Below are 19,151 nucleotides of genomic sequence, written 5' to 3' on the forward strand. Positions count from 1 at the left end.
CTTCACAGTCAACAGCGCCCCCAGCAGGCCGCCGGCAGAACTGCAGGGGTTCCCACAACCGTACCCTGCCAGGACCAGGACCAGGGACTAAGACCAGGGACTTAGACCAGACCAGGACCAGGACCAGGGACTAAGACCAGGACCAGGGACTTAGACCAGACCAGGACCTGGACCATGGGACTATATCTCGTTTCTTATTGTTTTGATTTATGCCCCATACTGTGGAAGTTTTTAATACCTGGTGCTGCTCATGTGGGGATTCCTGAATCCTTAATGTTGAATTCCTGAAATAAATGCATGACATTATTCTTCTCTCAGTCTGATGTGTCCTCATTCAGGGGAAAAGAAAGTAAAGACAAGGGTCTTTACCAAGCAAGTCTAATGAACGGACGTTGTTCTGCTGCATTATGGGAAATGTAGGAACCAGTGTTTTTAAATAATAAATGACGTTACACTACAAGATGATATCAGTCGCAATAATTTAGTGGCCATGGTTTTAGTTTTCAGGAGACCTCAGGTTCAAGATTGCACCATCTAAGATCAAAGTTGTCAAATCCCCTTTAGCAATTACTTTTTCTCTCCCATGAATGAAACGATATTTTCTTACATTTCTTAGTTCTCAAAGAACTATTCTGTGACAACACAATTTACATGTTCACCATTACCAGCCAGTTGAATTTCCAGCCCATGTTGGGACTGAGTCTTCAGAGAGAGCTCATCATGTTGTACAGTATGTTTACCTGACAGATATGGAAGTCAGTAGAGTTTGTAGTACCAGTATGCACTCTTGTAAGCTGTCTCTTCTTTACTTTACAGTATGGTCACACTATGGTCTAATGACTCTGATCACAGAGGCACCAGCTTGTCTCCCTGCCTGCTGTCTTTCTGTGTTTTTCCGCTGTGTTCACCCTGATATACCTTAGCCATATTTATTGCGCAGAGTTGTGCTGCTTTTATTACAGGGTGGCCTGATTTCTAATCTCATATTTAAATGGGTCAACACTGATCTGATATATGATATATTTAAAAAAAAAAATCATTTAACTTGTATTTCACTGGGTTAAAGAAGATTTCAATAAGACAATGGTGGAAAAAGTATTTTCCAGTATCTTTTACTCAAGTAAAGTACACTGTTGCCCATAAAGTTGGAATCAAATGTTTTTTACCTCTTCTCATGAAATGATTGTGACAATGTGATTTATTCTTGATAAATAAAGTGTAGATCTTCTCAACTTTATTGATCAAACTCTTCCAAACATATCACAGTGAAACTTAAACCACAATGAACCTTTGCAAACTGTGGATTCAGGCTTTAACTAAATTGGGGGTATTGAACAATTATTCCAACTTTATGGGCAACAGTGTAGTAGTACCACAGTGTAAAATTACTTTGTGACAAGTAAAAGTCCTGCATTTAAAATCTTACCTTGTAAAAGTACCTAAGTATTAGCACCAAAATATAATTAAAGCTAAAGTAAAAGTACTCATGTACAAAGACGTTTCAGAATTATATACTTATCCTGTTATTGGACTATAATTATTGACGTATTACTGTGTATGTCACTTTAATGTTACAGCTGGTAAAGGTGGATAATTCAACTTCTCATAATACATCATTTATCAGCTGATTTACATTTTATATTGATAATCTGAGTCTGTAAATTAACTAGCAACTAAAGCTCTCAAATTAATGCAGTGCAGGAAAAGTACAATATTATAAGTATAAAGCAGCATAAAGTGGTAGAACCCCAGTAAAGTACAATTACAATAATGTAGTTAGTGTTTATATTTCACCACTATTGGCCTTAGTCTGCCGTGAGAATAAACTGTCATGTGTCTAATAAAAAATGTCTAACTTTTTCCACAAGTACACATCTCCTCAAAACCTTTTAAATCTTTATTTCATTTATCCCTGCTTTCATTCATGGTTCTATGTGTTGTTTCTGATATCAATATTCATTCTAAACATATCCTTTATTTAAGAATTGTTCAAATAAAATCAGAGCAGGATTTTTCAAGTTACCACCACTTTACTTGTACTGTTGTCAGAGGGCCAGTTCCCCTGAGCCCGGGGGCCATGAGGCCTGCAGGCCCTCAGTCTGTCTGATGCAGACAGTCCACAGCGAGAGACAGACAGGGCGACAGACAGGGCGAGGAGGAGCCCTGTGCTGTGGAAGCTGCCAAGTACATTCAGAAACACGGGTGGAATAAAGGGAGCACCGGTGGCCCGTGCAGGGTGCAGGGTGCAGGGTGCGGGAGTGTGTGCGGGGCCTGCAGAGAGAGGATACCCTGAGTGCCCCGAGAGCGAGGCGACAAAATAATATCACGTGATCCAAAATGGGCAGTCCTCTGACGGTGCTGAAAAAAGCCATTTTCTGGCGCTGCTGCAAATTCTGTCCAAGTCCAAATAATTTACCTGGATCCTGGTTGGGAGGAGAGGGAAACTTTTATGTCTGATCAGGTAGGAACGAAGCGTCGGTGATCGCTCTTTATCGGGCGCAGCGGCCCGCGGTTTGCGGAGGCGCACACAAAGTGCACGGTGTCACATTTTGAGTCTCTCTTGTTCGCCTCCTGATACAGCCCTGTCAGTGAATTTAAGATGGCTGCTTTGTGTACCAGTATGATTTTCTGCGGCTCTGCACACCCCCCCTCTCTCAGCGGTGCTGTTTTCTCTGGATGTGTTCGCTTGTGCCGCCCGCTCGGCCCGCGGAGCTCCGGAGAAATGCAAACGCTCTTTGTTGGTCCGCTGGTCGAGGAGCAGAGCTGATGCACAAGATGAGGCCACACAGGGGCGATTCAATAGTCTGCTGCTGAGTGTTCCAGCACACAGTCTGCGTGGAGCTGCACGGCTCCTGCTGCCCACACGCTGTTTATTCATCGCTCCAACATGTCACCTCACTGCTTTTTTGTCGGACATTTGCTCGTTGTTGTGGTTTCACAACCTGCTGCTGTCCCAAGGACGAGCTGCAGACATTGTCTGAAGCAGCAGCAGCAGCAGCAGCAGCAGCAGTGTGGCAGCCACTCACTGCTCATATGGGAGAGAGCCGATAGTCTCAACAAGCATTATGCACATTTCCACAGGCTCCCGAGCCCCTCTGTGTAATAAGGACCTCTCATGTTGTTGTGTTTCTTCTGCAGATCTGTCCAGATGGATAAAATGCAGCCCAACCGGATTAAAATCACAGATCTGAATCCACACCTCACATGTCCACTGTGCGCTGGTTACTTAATTGATGCTACAACCATCGTAGAGTGCCTGCACTCCTGTAAGTCTCTCACATAAAAGCATCACTTTTCAAAGCATGCACGGTGTTTCTGTTGTCCCCCCCCCCTCATTCCCAGTATGACATCAGCATAGACCTTACTACTGTGTGCATATTCAGCAGAGCTGCTGCTCCTGTTGTGGCTGTGGGGAGGTGAGCATGATGTTGAGTCATGCACTGTGACCCCCACCTTTTAATGGTAATTTTGAAAAGAGCACGACTCGTAGGACGTGTGTGTGAATCTAGTTCTTCTGTTGCCACTGTGAACGAGGTGCTTGTCCAGCTCTGTGCTAACTGTGGGGGCTGCTGATGAATGTGTTGGACTGGCGGGGACCCTCATCCCACCAACATATTTAACATGCAAGGACTGCTGTCTCTGGACACCCCAGGAATGAACTACTGTGATATATCGCCATCAGAGCATTTTCCTCTCATTATTATTATTATTATTATGTAATTAATATCACCTGAAAAAAGCAGCTGATTATTATTTTAGAAAAGTGACTTTGCACAGTGTGTAAAATGAGAATATATACTTTAGGATAGGAAATCTGTATCTTCTGCATCTATGTCCTTCAGAACGACTGACAGAGTGCCCCCCCCCCTGATTGTGTGTGATACTTTAAATCAGGACCCACGGCTAACATGAACTCAAAAAGTTGCATCCATTAAAACTGCATAGATGTGGAACTGGGTGCTTTTGACTGGGCTCTCCGGGAGCTCAGTGCAGTGATATTGACATATGACACTGATATATGACAGAAAGTAAACCCCAGGGCCAGGACAGTAGGATGAGGTGAAGAGAAATCCCTCCGTAGACTTCACATCAACCCTGCTGGTGTTGCAGAGCAGTGTTTCACCACGTGTCCGTGTCCTTTGTCTCTGTGCAGTTTGTAAAACTTGCATCGTTGCCTTCCTGGAGACAAATAAGTTCTGCCCTCGATGTGACGTCCAGGTTCATAAGACATGTCCACAGCTCAGCATCAGGTCAGTCATGATGCTCCACGTCAGCTACCTTTTTAAAAAAACCCTCTGAATGCAATGAGTATCATTCTTATCGACACGAGAACGTTTTCTTTTCCAGAGCGGACAAAACTCTACAAGATATCGTTTATAAGCTTGTTCCGGGGTTATTCAAAGGTGAGACCCTGTTTCTTGAGGTTGAAAAGCAACAAACCATATTGAAGCAAACTCTCAGTCTTGGTCTTTTTCTTCAGTTTCCACGTAATCATGCACCTCTTCACTTAATTTTCTTTGCTTGCTGCTCCTCAGATGAGATGAAACGGAGGCGAGACTTCTACGCTGAGAATCGTGTGCTGGAACCAGGGGAAGTTGTGGAGACGTTTAACATAGCGGAGGATGAAATCATCAGTCTGTCCATACAATTCTATGAGAGGAACAAGTGAGTCAGTCGTGTCTCATTCTTACAGAAAGCAGCAGTGAGAATTCTCCATGTTGGGTCCGTTTGCTTTGTATCTACGTCTCACTGTTTTCACACCTGTCTGATCGGAGACTTTCCAGCAAACAGTAGAATTATTATGCAAGTAAGGCCCACGTTCTACAGAACTAAGTAGTGAGCGGTTTTCCGCACAGAGTCTGTTCATTTTTGGGAAGACAAGTTTAATATTCCAATACCTTGGAAACAATTTACGAAAAAGCAATTCTACTAAGTGCTGCTAAAAAACAAATGAACATGTTTAATGATTTAGTTTATTCTGTAAAGAGGAAGAATAGTTTTTCTGTTGTCCATATCTCACAAGTTTGCAGACCATTATCCAAACTTGGCTCAGGCAATTCAACATTTATTTTTAACTTCCACCTTCAAACATCATGTTGGCGTTCTGGATGAAAACTGCCCCCAGATGATAAATAGAAATATTCTGTTATGCTGGTGAAATAATTTTATTTAAAGCTCAATCAAGAACTAACCTGAATCTATATGTCCTGAAAGAAAATACAATGCAAAGCCAATATCTTTTGGAAAAAATAATTTTCCACAAACCATTACAAAATAGCACAATACAATATGAGATGGGAAGACATTGGTTTTAATAGTTCCTCTCTTCATTAAAGCAAAACAGGCTCTACCTCATGTATGTTTCAGTTTCTAAACGTACTTGTAGGCAACTGTTAATCCAAATATTTGAATTTCTGAAGGGATCCTATCACTATTAACTTTAATTTGTCTTCGATTTTTATTTACTCTTTTTTTGTCCTCTTGTCACCATATTGTCATGTGTATTATGTGCATTATTTGCCTGGATTAAAAAAAAAAAAGTAGTGAATTGAGAGAGAATCTGTGTGAGCACTGAAAAGGTTCCACGCATCCTGTTTGTGTGGAAAGAATTGTTAATTATTGTTTAACACCCTTTTCTCTGTAATACACATCTGCAGAAACAGCGAGAGGCCGCGCTCAGAGATGGAGGGAGACAAGGTAAAGCCAGATTTTAGACATAAAGCTGGGTGCAGCAGTAACTGAAGTCCACATACTCCATGTTTTAATGTGGTTTTCTGGTCTTCATCCTGGATTTATGTGTGTCCCCCTCTGCTCTTTTCTCTGTTCTCAGTCCAACGGTAAACGCTTCCTGCAGTGCCCAGCAGCCATGTCTGTCATGCACTTAGCAAAGTTCCTCCGAAGCAAGATGGATATTCCCAACAACTATCGGGTAATTAGACACACTTGCTGTATTGATTGTGCAGCGAAGTTCAGGGCTGAGTCACAATAATCTTCACAATAACTCTCACAATGTAAAAGGACATTTCACTCTAAAGTAATGTGACCACAGTTATGGGTGGGTCATACATTTGTCAGCTCAGCACAATGAGCACTTCGCTATGTGAGCTGTCAATTGCAGCGTGATGACTAACAAAGATCCACAGAGATCAAATATGTCTGAACTCGGGGGGGGCAACGCTCCAGAAACTGCAAAATCATTAAAGCTGCTCTCCTTTTTTTATTTCAACATTGGATCAAAAGACTGTGTAATGTGAAGGGGGGGGGGTCACCCGTAATGAGAAACCCACCCAGAATTAGCACCAAATTCTGCAGAGCACTGCAGCATCTTTCAGTGCGTTGATTTGGGTTTTCGCCCTGTAACTTAACTGTTGTGGTTCTCTCTCACAGCTCTCGCGGATGTGGGTGTTGCTAATCGCATCAGTGGGAGCTCTGTTCCGATAAGATGAGATGAGATATTCCTTTATTAGTTCCATGACAGGGAAATTTACAGTGTCACAGCAGACATGAGGAGATGTACAAAAAGATATGTGCAGCTACAGTAGAGGACGTTTAAGAAAATAGAAACAATATAGTATACAAGTGGGAGATATTACAAAGTACGGCACATTGTGCAATATATTTATTCATCTTTTTACCTCACTGCACAGAGTGAAGTTCTGGATAAACATATTGCACAGTTGGTGATCATTATAGTGCCAGATTGTCAGTGTAGGTGCAGTGCGTCTGCGGAAATCCACCACCGGTTCTTTGGTTTTCCCCGCATTGATCCGGAGGTGGTTCCTCTGGCACCAGTCCACAAAGTCGTGCGTTAGTTCTCTGTGCTCCCTGTCATCTCCGTCGGTGATGAGACCAACAACGGCACAGCCGTTGGAGAACTTTTGCAGGTGTCAGAAAGTGTCCCTGCGAGCCAGCATTCACAGAAGCAGGGCCCTGGAACATGCTCATCTAAATGGAATAGAGCCACTATGTTATTATTTCCACCTGTGCTTTTCCTGCTGTGACAATTCAAAATGTCTGCTATGAAAAAGGTTTATAATACGACCCACCTTCTTCTCATTTGTTAGCACTCAACCACCGTAGCTCTGTCATGACGTTTTTCAATGCTAACTAAATAATGGTCGGTGGAAAACTGATTATTACGGTAATTCCCCAATGACATGAACGCAGTATTGGTACAAGGGTTCACTGACATTTGTAGAATCTTTTAAAGTGATATTTACTTAACCGCCTGGCTCTAAGCAGAATTGGCTGCAGTTTGCTTCCCAATTCACTTTCTGTTGTGGCTCCTGATCAAAACGTCTCATGATGTTACTGAATGCTGACAAAATAAGCACCAGTACAACAGAGCCAGTCATCCTGAGGTAGAAACTTGTTTAGATGTTTATATGAAAGTAATCATGGCCAAAGGAAGACCAGATTCTCTGGAAGCATGACAGGACATCAGCAGTAGCAGCAGGTCTGCCAATATTCAACTAAAGCTGGGAGAAGGGCCTGTGCTCCATGTTGATGATGATGATGATGAAGTCTGTGAGTTGTTTCCAGTATAATAATATTAAAATGTTACTGCTGTAGGGGTGGGTTACTGATATGCATCACCTGGTTTAGATGAATCCTACATTACCAACCACCAGGACAAACTGCTAGAATAGATAGAAACATCCAAAGGAAGAAATCTGAACATTTTAAAGGCAGGTTGGTTTCGTACTGGTCACACTGTGTAACCGCTTTCTCACTGTGTGTTACAGGTGGAGGTGTTGTATGGAGACGAGCCCTTGAAGGACTACTACACACTAATGGATATTGCCTACTTCTATGAGTGGAGAAGAGTGAGTAACAGCTTTCATAGCTTTTTCTTTTACTGTGATTATCTGATCGTCGGTCTTGTGTTTCTTGTGGCTGGCACTTCAGTCACAGTCAAATGGGATGGAGAGTCGGTCTTCCCAGGCACTAACTACTGTGATTCCTGGGCTTGAAATGGGAAAAGTAACAGTGCTTTAAATTTGCATTTGACTGTTTTAAGATTTGTACTCAATCAGAAATCAGTAATGAAGCTACACGATGGTTCGAAGTTGTCAAACCTCAAGGTTCACGTGTCGTTGTGATGTCATGGAGGTAGTCCACGTCCGTCAGTATGGCCCTTCATCATGCTGACATTGAATACACATTTTTACATAGTCCCACGGTAACTAGTCTGCTGCTTTTTTAATGGCTGCCATTTTTATTTCTGCTTATTTTAGTTGTATGTGTAGAGTCCATGGTGCTGCTGCACCGGCCTCATCTTTAAACAGGAACAAATGGTTTCGCTTGAAAAAATATCCTGTTAGATTAAAGGCCAAACTTTCCATATCTAATAAGTCAGACTGTCCACTGGCCTTTATCATACATGAAACCTTGTAATGGGATCAAAAAGACTCATTTCAAGCAATCTAGTTAAATTTTACAGATATTTCCTTTGTGTCTAGATAAAAATAACTCAAAGACAAAGTTGCTTATCAAATGTCACTTGCCTTATGAAGACAAGGCAAGTAATATTTACTTGAGTTAAGGCAAAGGAGCGAGATAATCCATTTATACTAAAAACAAGAACAACTAGATTTGGAACCTAAATGTACTAATATTCTTTGTTAGGTCTGCAGGTTTGCAGTGATTTTATTGAGTATGGTGTCCATATTCATGGGTGGAATTTTCTAGTCATTTTCTATAAACTCCCTCTTTATGTGGACGTGCTCATAGGCCAGTTAGAATATCCTGGGTGGACAGAATGAGCTGAAACAACTGTGGTATTTGGACTAGGGTTTATTAAAGGATCAGGCTGGTGATATTCAGTGTTTTGGAACCAACAAGTCCCATTAAAAAGAGCAGAATCTAAACCGGTAGACTGGAATACCTTTCCAACCTACCCTCCCTCTGGCTTTGTAGTTCCATTTCTAAAAAAAGCCTGAGTGATTTCCTAAACGAGGCGAGGCACTGTAGTTTTTAGCAAACGGTACTGAAACAGAAGTAAATGGTGCATTTAGGGACTATTTTCTGCAGTGGCTTAATACATATTTGATGCTGCGGTGACAACAGCAGGATGGTGTTTGTGGGATTGACTTCAAAGTAGTGTGTGTGTGTGTGTGTGTGTGTGTGTGTTCTCAAGGTATTGAAGGAATACTTTTGGACAATGGAGCTCTGTGGCTCAGAGGAAGCAGATCTATCATGCTGTGGCTACACAGATGACACTATTCAGTGGTGGTTTTGATCTTTTCATGGGACTTGTTGGTGAAAAAAGTCCTTGTCTGTAAATTTGCCTAATGGTGTGAATACTTCTGTGCAGACCGGACCCATCCCCCTTCAGTATCTGGTCAAACCCACCCGGAAGCGCAGGAGGCCGTCCCAGTCTGCCGCCCAGGGCCACTCTGACGGCGTCAACACCAGCCCGACGTCGGAGAGCGACTCTCATAGTGACAAAGTCCACAGTCCTGCTGCAGCCCAACCAGCCCGAGCCTCCTCGCAGTCCAGCCCTGCATCCCACACCCTCTCTCCAGCCATCCAAAGCTCCAACGGTACCACTGTGCCCAACAACACTCAGCGACACACGCTCGCCTCCAAACAGGCCGCCAGCGCTCGGAAGGTGACTGTCAATGGCACGAGCTCTGGGGCTGGCAAGGAGGAGGCGAGGGGAGGCGACAAAAGCGGTTTGCCTCCGACAACCTAACGTGAAAAAAACAAAAAAGGGAGGACAGTGTTTGAATTGCTCCCTTCTTTCTTTCTAAGATGAGATCGAGCCTTCCTCCTTCTGGACGGATGGGAAGCAGATTACTGTTATCATCTTTCAGCAGGAAAGACTGAAGTGCAGCCAAATAGACACTTGTATGTATGTGCGTGTGCGTGTGTTTATGTGTGTTAGACTAGAACAGTGCACACATACAAACTGTACAGTATGTATCAAATGTGAGCATGTGTGCATACATATGTATAAACTTATCTTTTATACAAGATATTGTAATCGTTTTGTATTGTATATGCAGTGGGTCTGTTTCATTTCCATAGTTCCATCAGCATTCATTTGGCTCCATAAAACTTGAGACAAAATGCTGAAAGGCATTGCAGTGGATGTCACTGCGGGAGTTGGATGTAAAGAGAGGAAAAAAAAAAAAAAAAAAGCTGATTCTTGCCTTGGAACAGTCATGTTAATAACTGCTGTATAAGTGTCCAGTATAAGCAACCGCTCATCAGGTAACACAGGTACATTACATATAACTGTTGACACACTTTGTCAAGGTCAGATCACACAATCCAAATCAAGTATTTTCCAACAGGAGAAGCATCTATATTTACTGAAGTCCAAGCACTACCATGCTCGCAAGCAGTTGTTTGTCAGCAGACCGCGTTCGAAGAACTCAAAAGGGATTTGAATATTTGGCCATGTATGTTGTAGTTCCATAAATTTCAACATTCCTTTTGTTTTTTTTCAACAAACGTTTTTTTATCAGCCATATGTGCATGTTTTAGGTCTAATAAAATGTTTACTTACTAGGTTTTTCTGACCCGAGTGTCCTGTTCATGACTCACTGAGCTTAATAGGTTACATGAATATGAAAATCATGTGACCCATAAAATGTGGACAGGCGATGAATGTGTGATGATGAAAAATCAGTTGATAAACAAAGATCCTGTCTTCTATTGAAGGCTTTTCTAACAACTTCTGGGTTGTTTTCAAGCAGCCTGTTGGAACCCCCCCCTGTTCTGCTGTCTCCTGGGTAAGGTAGGTCTTCACTGTGTCTCCATGTACAGCAGAGTGTCAGTAGTTCACATGCACAGTAACCTGGTGGATGATGCATAGTGTTGGAGCGTCCTGCTTAGAGCAATCAGTCTTATGAGTTTCTTTTTATTTGATTATTTAAAAGCAAACAACTGGTTCAACTTGAATGGCAGCTCAGTGTTTAGACTGTTTAATTCTTAATTTAGACGAACAAAAGCATATAAATATATCTCCCAAGAGTTAAAAGGGAAGACGGGTGTTTTATAAGTGGAGAGGACGGTCTGTCTGCGGCCATGACACAGCTACTTCGTGGAGTGAGTTAAGACACTATCACACCTTCCCACCTGTCTGAGAGGTAAAATCACATGGACACACTTCACAGTGTAAAACTGACACAGACATATCACAGTATGTCACGTCTCCCGTCTAAAAAGATGATGATGTTGAACCTCCCATCACCTCTCCTCTCTGTCGAGCACTGACAGAAACACTTGGCATGATCCGTTAGTTTGCGCATGCTGCTTTCATGGAGTGCACATTCTACAAAACAAGTGACTACAACAGCAACATCAGCGCTCAGTTTAAAAACATCTCCGCCTTCCTTCTCAGGAGTCGCTGTGTTGATGTAGCGGGGCAGACACGATGAAGTCCTGCTTGTGTGTGCCGTCACAGTAAGGTGGGCTGTTAGTGTGCTTGCAGCCGCACAGCCAAGCAGTGGCGTCCTTTTCAGGGACGAAGCGCAGTGGGGACAGGCCCTGGGCTTTGGTTTTGTGGGCTCCATCGCAGAAGGGCTGAAAGATGAACATGTGATCAAGGAATATACAGGAAGTGCACTTGAGATGGGAGTGACACAAGACGACATCAAAAGGTGCTTTCACCTGTTTCTTGCTGTGTCCACAGGTGCACCATGAGTAACGCTTTCCACCAACCAGCTCCACTTTGAAAGGCTTCTTAGAGGGGATGACAGGTTCTGGAGGAAGTGTGGAGGCTTGGGCCTGTGGACAGAGGTTTTCAAGAATACTTCAAATGGAGAACTCTGGTATCTTTAAATCTGCTTTTACACATTTTGGTGTCTAAATTACTGTTGGGTACAAGAAGTTTTGGAAATGGCCGGCAGATACAACACAGACTGCAATGTACTTCTTTGGGGCAACTATGCTCAAAGTAAGTCCACTAATAGTGCTAGCAGGCTCAGATAACTATTCTTAGCGTCTAACAACATTAATGAAATCAATCAATCAATCAATCAATCAATCAATCAATCAATCTTTATTTATAGAGCGCCAATTCACAACAGCGTTATCTCAAGACTCTTTCCATAAAGAGCAGGTCTAGACCAAACTCTTTAATTAGAGAGAGACCCAACGATTCAGGGATTCAACATGAAGGATTCAAGAATCCCCACATGAGCAGCATCAGATATTATATTGAGCAACAGTGGAGGAAGAACTCCCCTTTAACAGGAAGAAACCTCGAACAGACCCAGGCTCAATGTGGGCGGCTTCTGTAGGGGTCCGTGTTGGGTGGAGGGTGGAGAGAGAGAGAGAGAGAGAGAGAGAGAGACAGAGAGACAACACAAACAGCAACCAACATAACTGGCAGTGACTATAGCACTAGCGACAGGAGTGTGACTAAAAGATTAGCAGAGAAGTTTAGCAAAGAACCCCTACAGAGATAGACTTGTGAGATCCTTTTAGTTTAACCAAAAACAGTCATTGGATCACTCTCTTCAAAGACATCAGACATCCATACAGGAGTTGCAGGTCTACTGCTGCATCCATCAATCAGTTTGATTGTGTTATTGTGTGACTTTGGTGTTTTAAAGGGTTAGTTTGGAATGGAGTCTAGTGGCTTTGAGGAAAGCGATATAACAGCTGTTTCTGGTTAAACATAAAGATCTTACAGTCTCTCTCTGTAGGGATCCTTTCCATAATGCTGTCAGACACTTAGAATAATAATCTGAGCCTGTCAGCAGCAAAAACAAGCACTTTTGGTGGACTTAGAGTTTAATAAGTGATTGATCTAAACACTGATATAGACCCGACATGCCCACGGTACACCTTCACAGGTGCCGTCACTTCTTTTGGCTGATTAGACCTCTTCTCAGGACTGTGACTGTCCCTGACTCTGCTCTCACTTTGGAGGGACAAGTCACACTTTTAGGATTCTTAATGGTTCGTGATGTTTGGTGACTGAGTAAGCCTTTTTTTTTAATTTTTTTTTTTTACAGCCTGCACTTTGACTTGTCATAGTAGAAAAACACTGATGTTATTAGTAACATTAGCAATGATGAGTGAGTCAGAGCACCCTCAAACTACAGGAGCTAAACTGAATCAAGTCATCTTTGGAATGATTATTTACACCTGTGCTTTTCCTAAGTCGCAACCTCCATTTTGTCATTAGAGTCAAGTCAAGTAGGTTAACTGTGACCAAGTGCATCAAAACTAACATGAGTGATGTCTGGAAGGTTTAATCAGACCAGGACTAGAACCAGCAGTGCGGGAGGCTGTGCAGGGCGAAGATGTTACAGTAGATGGCACCATTCTTAGTTCCTTTACAGACTACAGGCTGCTGTTGGAGGGGGCGATCATCAATGTGTGTCTTATGCAGCAGAGGAATGTAACATTTACATTATTATTTCATTTCACTTTTGAGGTACTTGGACTTTTTACTGGACTACACTCATTTGAGAGCTTTAGTTGCTCGTTAATTTGCAGATTGAGTGTTCGCACAACTGTATTATTATAGGTGAAGTTATCCAGCAGTAGTCAGTAAAATGAGTCATCCAAAAACATTAGGAATGATTCTGAAATGGACCTTTCTGCATAATGAGCACTTTGACTAATTGCTGCTTTAAGTATATTCTGATCTCCTTACTTTTCTGAGTGTTATATTGTACACAGTGTGGTGTTGCTGGTGTTAGTTGAGTAAAAGATGTGAACTTTTGTTCCATCACTGGTTTGAGGCGCAAAGCAAAATCAGAATGATGACAGAGTGGACTGCAGTGTTTGTTTGTGCTAGAAATGAATCCTTGAACGTTAAAGAAGAGATGAATAGCAGGTGGTGTGATAGAAGGAGGCGTGAGGAGGCCGGACAGTCCCACATGTTGCCTCTAATGAAAGACCTTAGCAGGCAGGAGCAAAGTCAACACGTTACCTTGGCAGCTGCTGTCATCCGAGCCTGTCTCAACGTGAAACTCATCCATCTGTGCTCTAGTTTGGTCAACAGCACGTTCATGTTCCCGCTGACTGGTAATCTTCGACTAGTTAGCTTAACTAGTCGTAACTCTAGTCGCGCGCGGGTGAACGTGATTCAGCGAGTAACGCGATCGCGTGACAGCTACAGAACAGGTGAAACAGGAGCTAAAGTAGGACAAAGCTCAGATATCTGAGGGAGAAATGTAAAGAGCAGCATGTCAACAGTCTGTCAGCTGAGCTGACCGCGGCATGAACCAAGGTGATCGGAGAAATCACTTCCTGTAGAGTCACGTGTCAGAAGCTGAACCAATGAGGAGGCGGATAGCTGTCAGCAGAGGATTGAGCCGCACTGATTTAGTGATCACCAAAAAGTTCTTCAAGCTTTTACTGAGGACACAGTGTGGAAATACTCCGTGAGTAAAAGGCCTGCACTGAAAGAGTAAAAGTTTGTAAGTATAGTCAGGAAAGTGCAGCACTCACATTTAAGAGGCTGGAAGGGCTGGAAAGCTGTTTTTTTTATTAAAAAAAAAAAAAAAACATGAAACATGTCTGAAACAATCAAAATAGTTTTCATTTCCAGTCAATTGATTAGTTGACTAATCAATTCACCTGCACTTTTAAATTGTTTAAATTGTTGGGTGGTTTAATTTCTAACAACCCATACACCAACGACTGCACCTCAGGGGACCCTTCTGTGAAACTCCTGAAGTATGCTGACGACACCACGGTAATCGGTCTGATCCAGGACGGTGACGAGTCAGCATACAGACAGGAGGTGGAACAGCTGGTCCACTGGTGCAGTCAGAACCACCTGGAGCTGAACCCGCTCAAGACTGTGGAGATGACAGTGGACTTCAGGAGAAATGCCCCGACACCTGCGCCCCCTCACCATCCTCAACAGCACAGCGTCTACTGCGGACTCCTTCAAGTTTCTGGGATCCACAATTTCCCGGGACCTGAAGTGGACTCAGCACATAGACTCTGTCTGGAAAAAGGCCCAGCAGAGGTTGTACTTCCTGCGACAGCTCAGGAAGTTTAACCTGCCACAGAAGCTGCTGATCACATTCTACTCTGCCATCATCCAGTCTGTTCTCTGCACCTCCATCACTGTCTGGTTTGGGTCGGCCACCAAACAGGACAGGAACAGACTGCAAAGGACAATCAGGTCTGCAGAAAGAATAATTGGGGCCGATCTGCCCTCCATCCAGGACTTGTACCTGTCCAGGGTCAGGAGGAGGGCAGGTAACATCTCTGCAGACCCCTCACACCCCGCACAGAAACTCTTTAAACTCCTCCCGTCTGGTAGGCGCTACAGATCACTGTACACCAAAACCACCAGACACAGAGACAGTTTCTTCCCCCAGGCCGTCACCCTGATGAACTTGCACTAGCCTCAGAGTCTCAGGATCCACTGTAGATAGTCCGCCCCCCCCCCCCCCCCCCACACACACACACACATTTGATACTTTTTGCACTACTTTCTTTGCACTGCAATTTGCACTACACCTACCTCTATTGCATATACCGTTGTCAATAGAGTTCTACATTGTTTATATTGTCCTGTTCTTTCCTTCACTGTACATAGAGAGTCAAGTTTACCAAGTCAAATTCCTTGTTGGCCTGTTCAAACTTGGTCAATAAAGTTGATTTGATTTGATAATATTCAATAAAGTCTTTATAAGTACTTCCAGTACCACCTACCCTTTCAGGTAGTGTTGGGCCCTGGAGTGAGGTTTACATTTTACAGTTTAAAGTTACACTCAGTTGGTTTTTTTAAGGGCAGATACCAATATTTTTCAGAAGCAGTATCCAGAAATGTGACAAATACAGACAGAACAAATGAAGACATTCAGAAATCAAGCTCATTTTAGAGAAAACTCAGTGTAGAGAAAGTCTTGGACACCATCAATGAAACAAAATGATAATAATAATAATAATTAACAATAGTCAACTGTCACTATGCTGCTTTGATGGCAGTCTCAGTATATTTACTTGGTACATCTATTACACAACACAAATGTATTTTTCAAGCATTTTTATCATCTGTGTATTTGTATATGAACAAGGGTTTCAAGAATATATGTATATATACACACTTAACAAAATAAAGTCATTGATGAAGCCAAAATAACAGTCCAATACGTATGAAGATGATGAACAACATGTTTCCCAATAAAAGTTATCAACAGGAACTGTATCTTGTACCAGTATCATGATTTACTACCCAGACACTATTAAATGAATGTGGCTCTGTGATGCTGATCTGCACAGCAACAGCGCTTCTCCTGAGACAAAGATATCTGTGATTGTTTTCTGATTCAGTCATCGTTACACTTGCTGCTCCTTGGCTTCTCGGGGCAGAAATCTTGAATGCTGATCATTTAAAGACTCCTTTCACCGACTTCACTATATCCCGGAGGATGACCTTAAAGTGTGAGCCGTCACAGTACGGTGCATTTTTGGTTTGCTTACAGGCACACAGCATGAGCGCCTTGTCAGAATCAGGGGTGAAGCGTAGAGGAGCGATGCTCGGAGCTTTAGTTTTGTGAGCTCCATCACAGAACGGCTGGGGGAGAGAAACAGGTTTGAGGACACGTGCTGTAAAATCACCTTCAGGTCACATTTACTTTTTCTGTTTTATACTGGATGCCAGACTGGTGTTCAGTGTTTTAAAGTCAGTTTAGCAGCTTGACTACATGTTGGATTATTCTGACATGGTTTTCTATCACCAAGCAGACAACAGCAAACACATTATTTGTTCTGAGTTAGATTGTATAAATAAATCTTATTGAATTTTTGCGAATTTGTGTTTGAAGTTTATTCTTATTCTTTTGGAGCTGTGTGTAACAAAAGCAATTTCCCCCTGGGGATTATTAAAGGAATTCTGATTCTGAATTTCTCTTTTCTTACTTTGGCTTCAGTCTGTGTCCTCACGTTTGTATAGGAATACTTCAGACACATGTTGAAAACATTACATACACAATGGTCTTCTAACACGTAACTTAAAACCATTTTGCATTCGTTGCTCACAGCAGACATCTTGTCATGACAGCAAGAAAAGCACAGGTGTTATTAATGACACTTGTTTCGGTGGGTCAGTTTCAGGGCTCTACTCATTGTGCTGACACTGGCTCACTATCGTTGCATACTGACACAGGTTAACAGAGCAGAGCAGAGTTAATGTGATTGGTTACACCTTCCTGCTATGAGAAGTCAAAAACCTCTCATGAAAAAGGCAAATTAAAGGGTAATACCAGTATTTTTAAACCAGGACTCTATTGTTGTCTTAACGACCAGTAAGTATAAGAAGTTATGGAGTGGGTCCAGCAGGTCACCTCAGCCAGCGGCTGGGAAACAGGATGCAATGGCTACAGCATAATCATTTGGGGCAACAGTGGCTGTCAAAGCACGCCCACTAAAAGTACCTGTTTGTTGCCAATGAGAGGCTCAGACTGTTGGGATCACATGTAAGATCCTTTTTGTTTAACCAGAGAACGGAATTGATATTGGTCTGTTCAAAGTCATTTTATCTCACAGACTACGGGCGTTGCTTTAGTCTTTTAAGGTTAACACAAAGTCCCATGTTCTGAGAGGAGATGTTTCTGTCCGTGGAGTCTGGAGAGTGACATAACAGCTGTTTCTTAATGTTGAATTCCTGAATCGTTGGGTCTCTCTCTCTAATTAAAGAGTTTGGTCTAGACCTGCTCTTTATGGAAAGAGTCTGGAGATATGAATTGGTGCTATATAAATAAAGATTGACTGATTGATTGATTGATGGTTTGTGGTTAAATAAAAAGGATCGTGCTGGTCTATGTAGATCTCTGTAGGGATCTTTTGCATAGTGTTGTCAGACACTTAGAATAACAATCCAAGCCAAAAACAAGCACTTTTACTCGACGTATTTTGATCAAAAGGTTACTTTGAAGCCACCACAGCCTGTTTTGCAACTGTCTGCTGAGACGATCAACTGGACCACTTCCAAAAGGTTTTGTACTTACCTACCAAAATATTACAAAACGACCCTGGTTTAAAATAGCAGAATTACCCTTTAACAACCCTGCTGTCTGTCAGGATTATCTTGCTTGTTATGAAGTTGGACTACTACTACTACTACTACTAAGTTGGAGGAGACTACATTCACACACTGAAGCTGCTTCAGGAGCATAGTTAGGGAACCACTGACCTCTGAGCCACAGCCACCCAAAGTGACAGTGGAATATTGATATTCATTTTTTAAATGTTTGGAGTTGATCCTCTGCTTTACGCTACTAGGGGTCTACACACACATCATTGATGACATTAAGTATGAAAGACAAACGGCCTCTGAGAAGGCAGCTTTGAACAGATGGGACATGTAAACTGAACATACACAGCAGTAAATGAGCCGTGACTCATCCGTCAGCCTGCCCTTAGCCCAGGCAAACCCTGACACACCTACACGCTCACCTGCTTCTTACTGTGTCCACAGGCACACCAGGCGTAACGTTTCCCAGCAGACACCTTCACTCTGTAGGGCAGCCGGGCTGCAGGGACGGCCTGTGTGGACTGCAGGCAGAGCTGGACCTGCACACAGTGAACACATCACACAGAGATGACATCAGGAACATCAGGACACATCTATTTTTTAGTCTAGTTTCAGGTTTGCTCAATTCAGTTTAGTTTTTGTTGTTTAAAAATGTTTACAGACTACAGAACAAACACACAGGGACACAGAAGACACTTACTTTGTCACAAACATGACTTCTGAATCTGCACATCACTGGAAACCTAATAAATAAAAGTGACCTGCACTTTATTTGCACCCTCTGGTTTATCAGGTAATCTGATGGGTGCCAAAGGTGAAGGAAGGAGGGTGTGTAAGTCAGTCAGGTTGTTTTAATGCTGAGCTGCTGTAAACTTCTTCTCGTATCTCAGTCCTTTACACCTGGAAGGCAGACTGGTGTGAATGTGGGAGCACAATGACCCACTGGGCCGGTAGACACCAGTGGGGGTGGGGTGGGGGTGCAGAGGGCTCACCGTGCGGCAGGACGCACGCAGCGCCGCGTCAGGGCGTCTCAGCGTCTGTGTGCGCGAGCATCCTCTCCGCACTGCGACCAGGAAGCTGCTCGTGCTCATGCTGTGGCCGTGGTCGGGATGTATGAGGTCTTCCTCAGAGGAGAGGGGGTCCACTCGGGTCGCTGCAGTCAAAGCTGACACACTGAAACTTGGAC

At 43.0% G+C, this 19,151-nt stretch overlaps 3 protein-coding genes across 3 annotated transcripts; 1 reads left to right on the plus strand and 2 right to left on the minus strand.

The window, feature by feature from the left end:
* Positions 1 to 2,359: 2,359 nt before the first annotated feature.
* On the plus strand, positions 2,360 to 10,522 carry LOC139225787 (polycomb complex protein BMI-1-like). The gene is made up of 9 exons (XM_070856637.1): positions 2,360 to 2,461; positions 3,139 to 3,266; positions 4,154 to 4,250; positions 4,348 to 4,403; positions 4,536 to 4,665; positions 5,658 to 5,697; positions 5,831 to 5,929; positions 7,746 to 7,826; positions 9,317 to 10,522. Exons 2-9 carry the CDS (start codon positions 3,149 to 3,151, stop codon positions 9,695 to 9,697), a joined length of 1,002 nt encoding a protein of 333 aa, XP_070712738.1. The 5' UTR covers positions 2,360 to 2,461; positions 3,139 to 3,148; the 3' UTR covers positions 9,698 to 10,522.
* A 396-nt stretch (positions 10,523 to 10,918) lies between these two features.
* Positions 10,919 to 14,166, minus strand: LOC139199219 (CDGSH iron-sulfur domain-containing protein 3, mitochondrial-like). The gene is made up of 3 exons (XM_070828256.1): positions 13,901 to 14,166; positions 11,623 to 11,739; positions 10,919 to 11,535 (listed from the first exon to the last, which is right to left on the minus strand). Exons 1-3 carry the CDS (start codon positions 13,979 to 13,981, stop codon positions 11,350 to 11,352), a joined length of 384 nt encoding a protein of 127 aa, XP_070684357.1. The 5' UTR covers positions 13,982 to 14,166; the 3' UTR covers positions 10,919 to 11,349.
* Positions 14,167 to 15,938: 1,772 nt separating this feature from the next.
* On the minus strand, positions 15,939 to 19,119 carry LOC139199247 (CDGSH iron-sulfur domain-containing protein 3, mitochondrial-like). The gene is made up of 3 exons (XM_070828292.1): positions 18,958 to 19,119; positions 18,388 to 18,504; positions 15,939 to 16,507 (listed from the first exon to the last, which is right to left on the minus strand). Exons 1-3 carry the CDS (start codon positions 19,054 to 19,056, stop codon positions 16,319 to 16,321), a joined length of 405 nt encoding a protein of 134 aa, XP_070684393.1. The 5' UTR covers positions 19,057 to 19,119; the 3' UTR covers positions 15,939 to 16,318.
* Between the last annotated feature and the right edge of the window lie 32 nt (positions 19,120 to 19,151).

This window comes from Pempheris klunzingeri, chromosome 3 (genome assembly GCF_042242105.1).
Source record: "Pempheris klunzingeri isolate RE-2024b chromosome 3, fPemKlu1.hap1, whole genome shotgun sequence".
Classification (NCBI taxonomy): Eukaryota; Metazoa; Chordata; class Actinopteri; order Acropomatiformes; family Pempheridae; genus Pempheris; species Pempheris klunzingeri.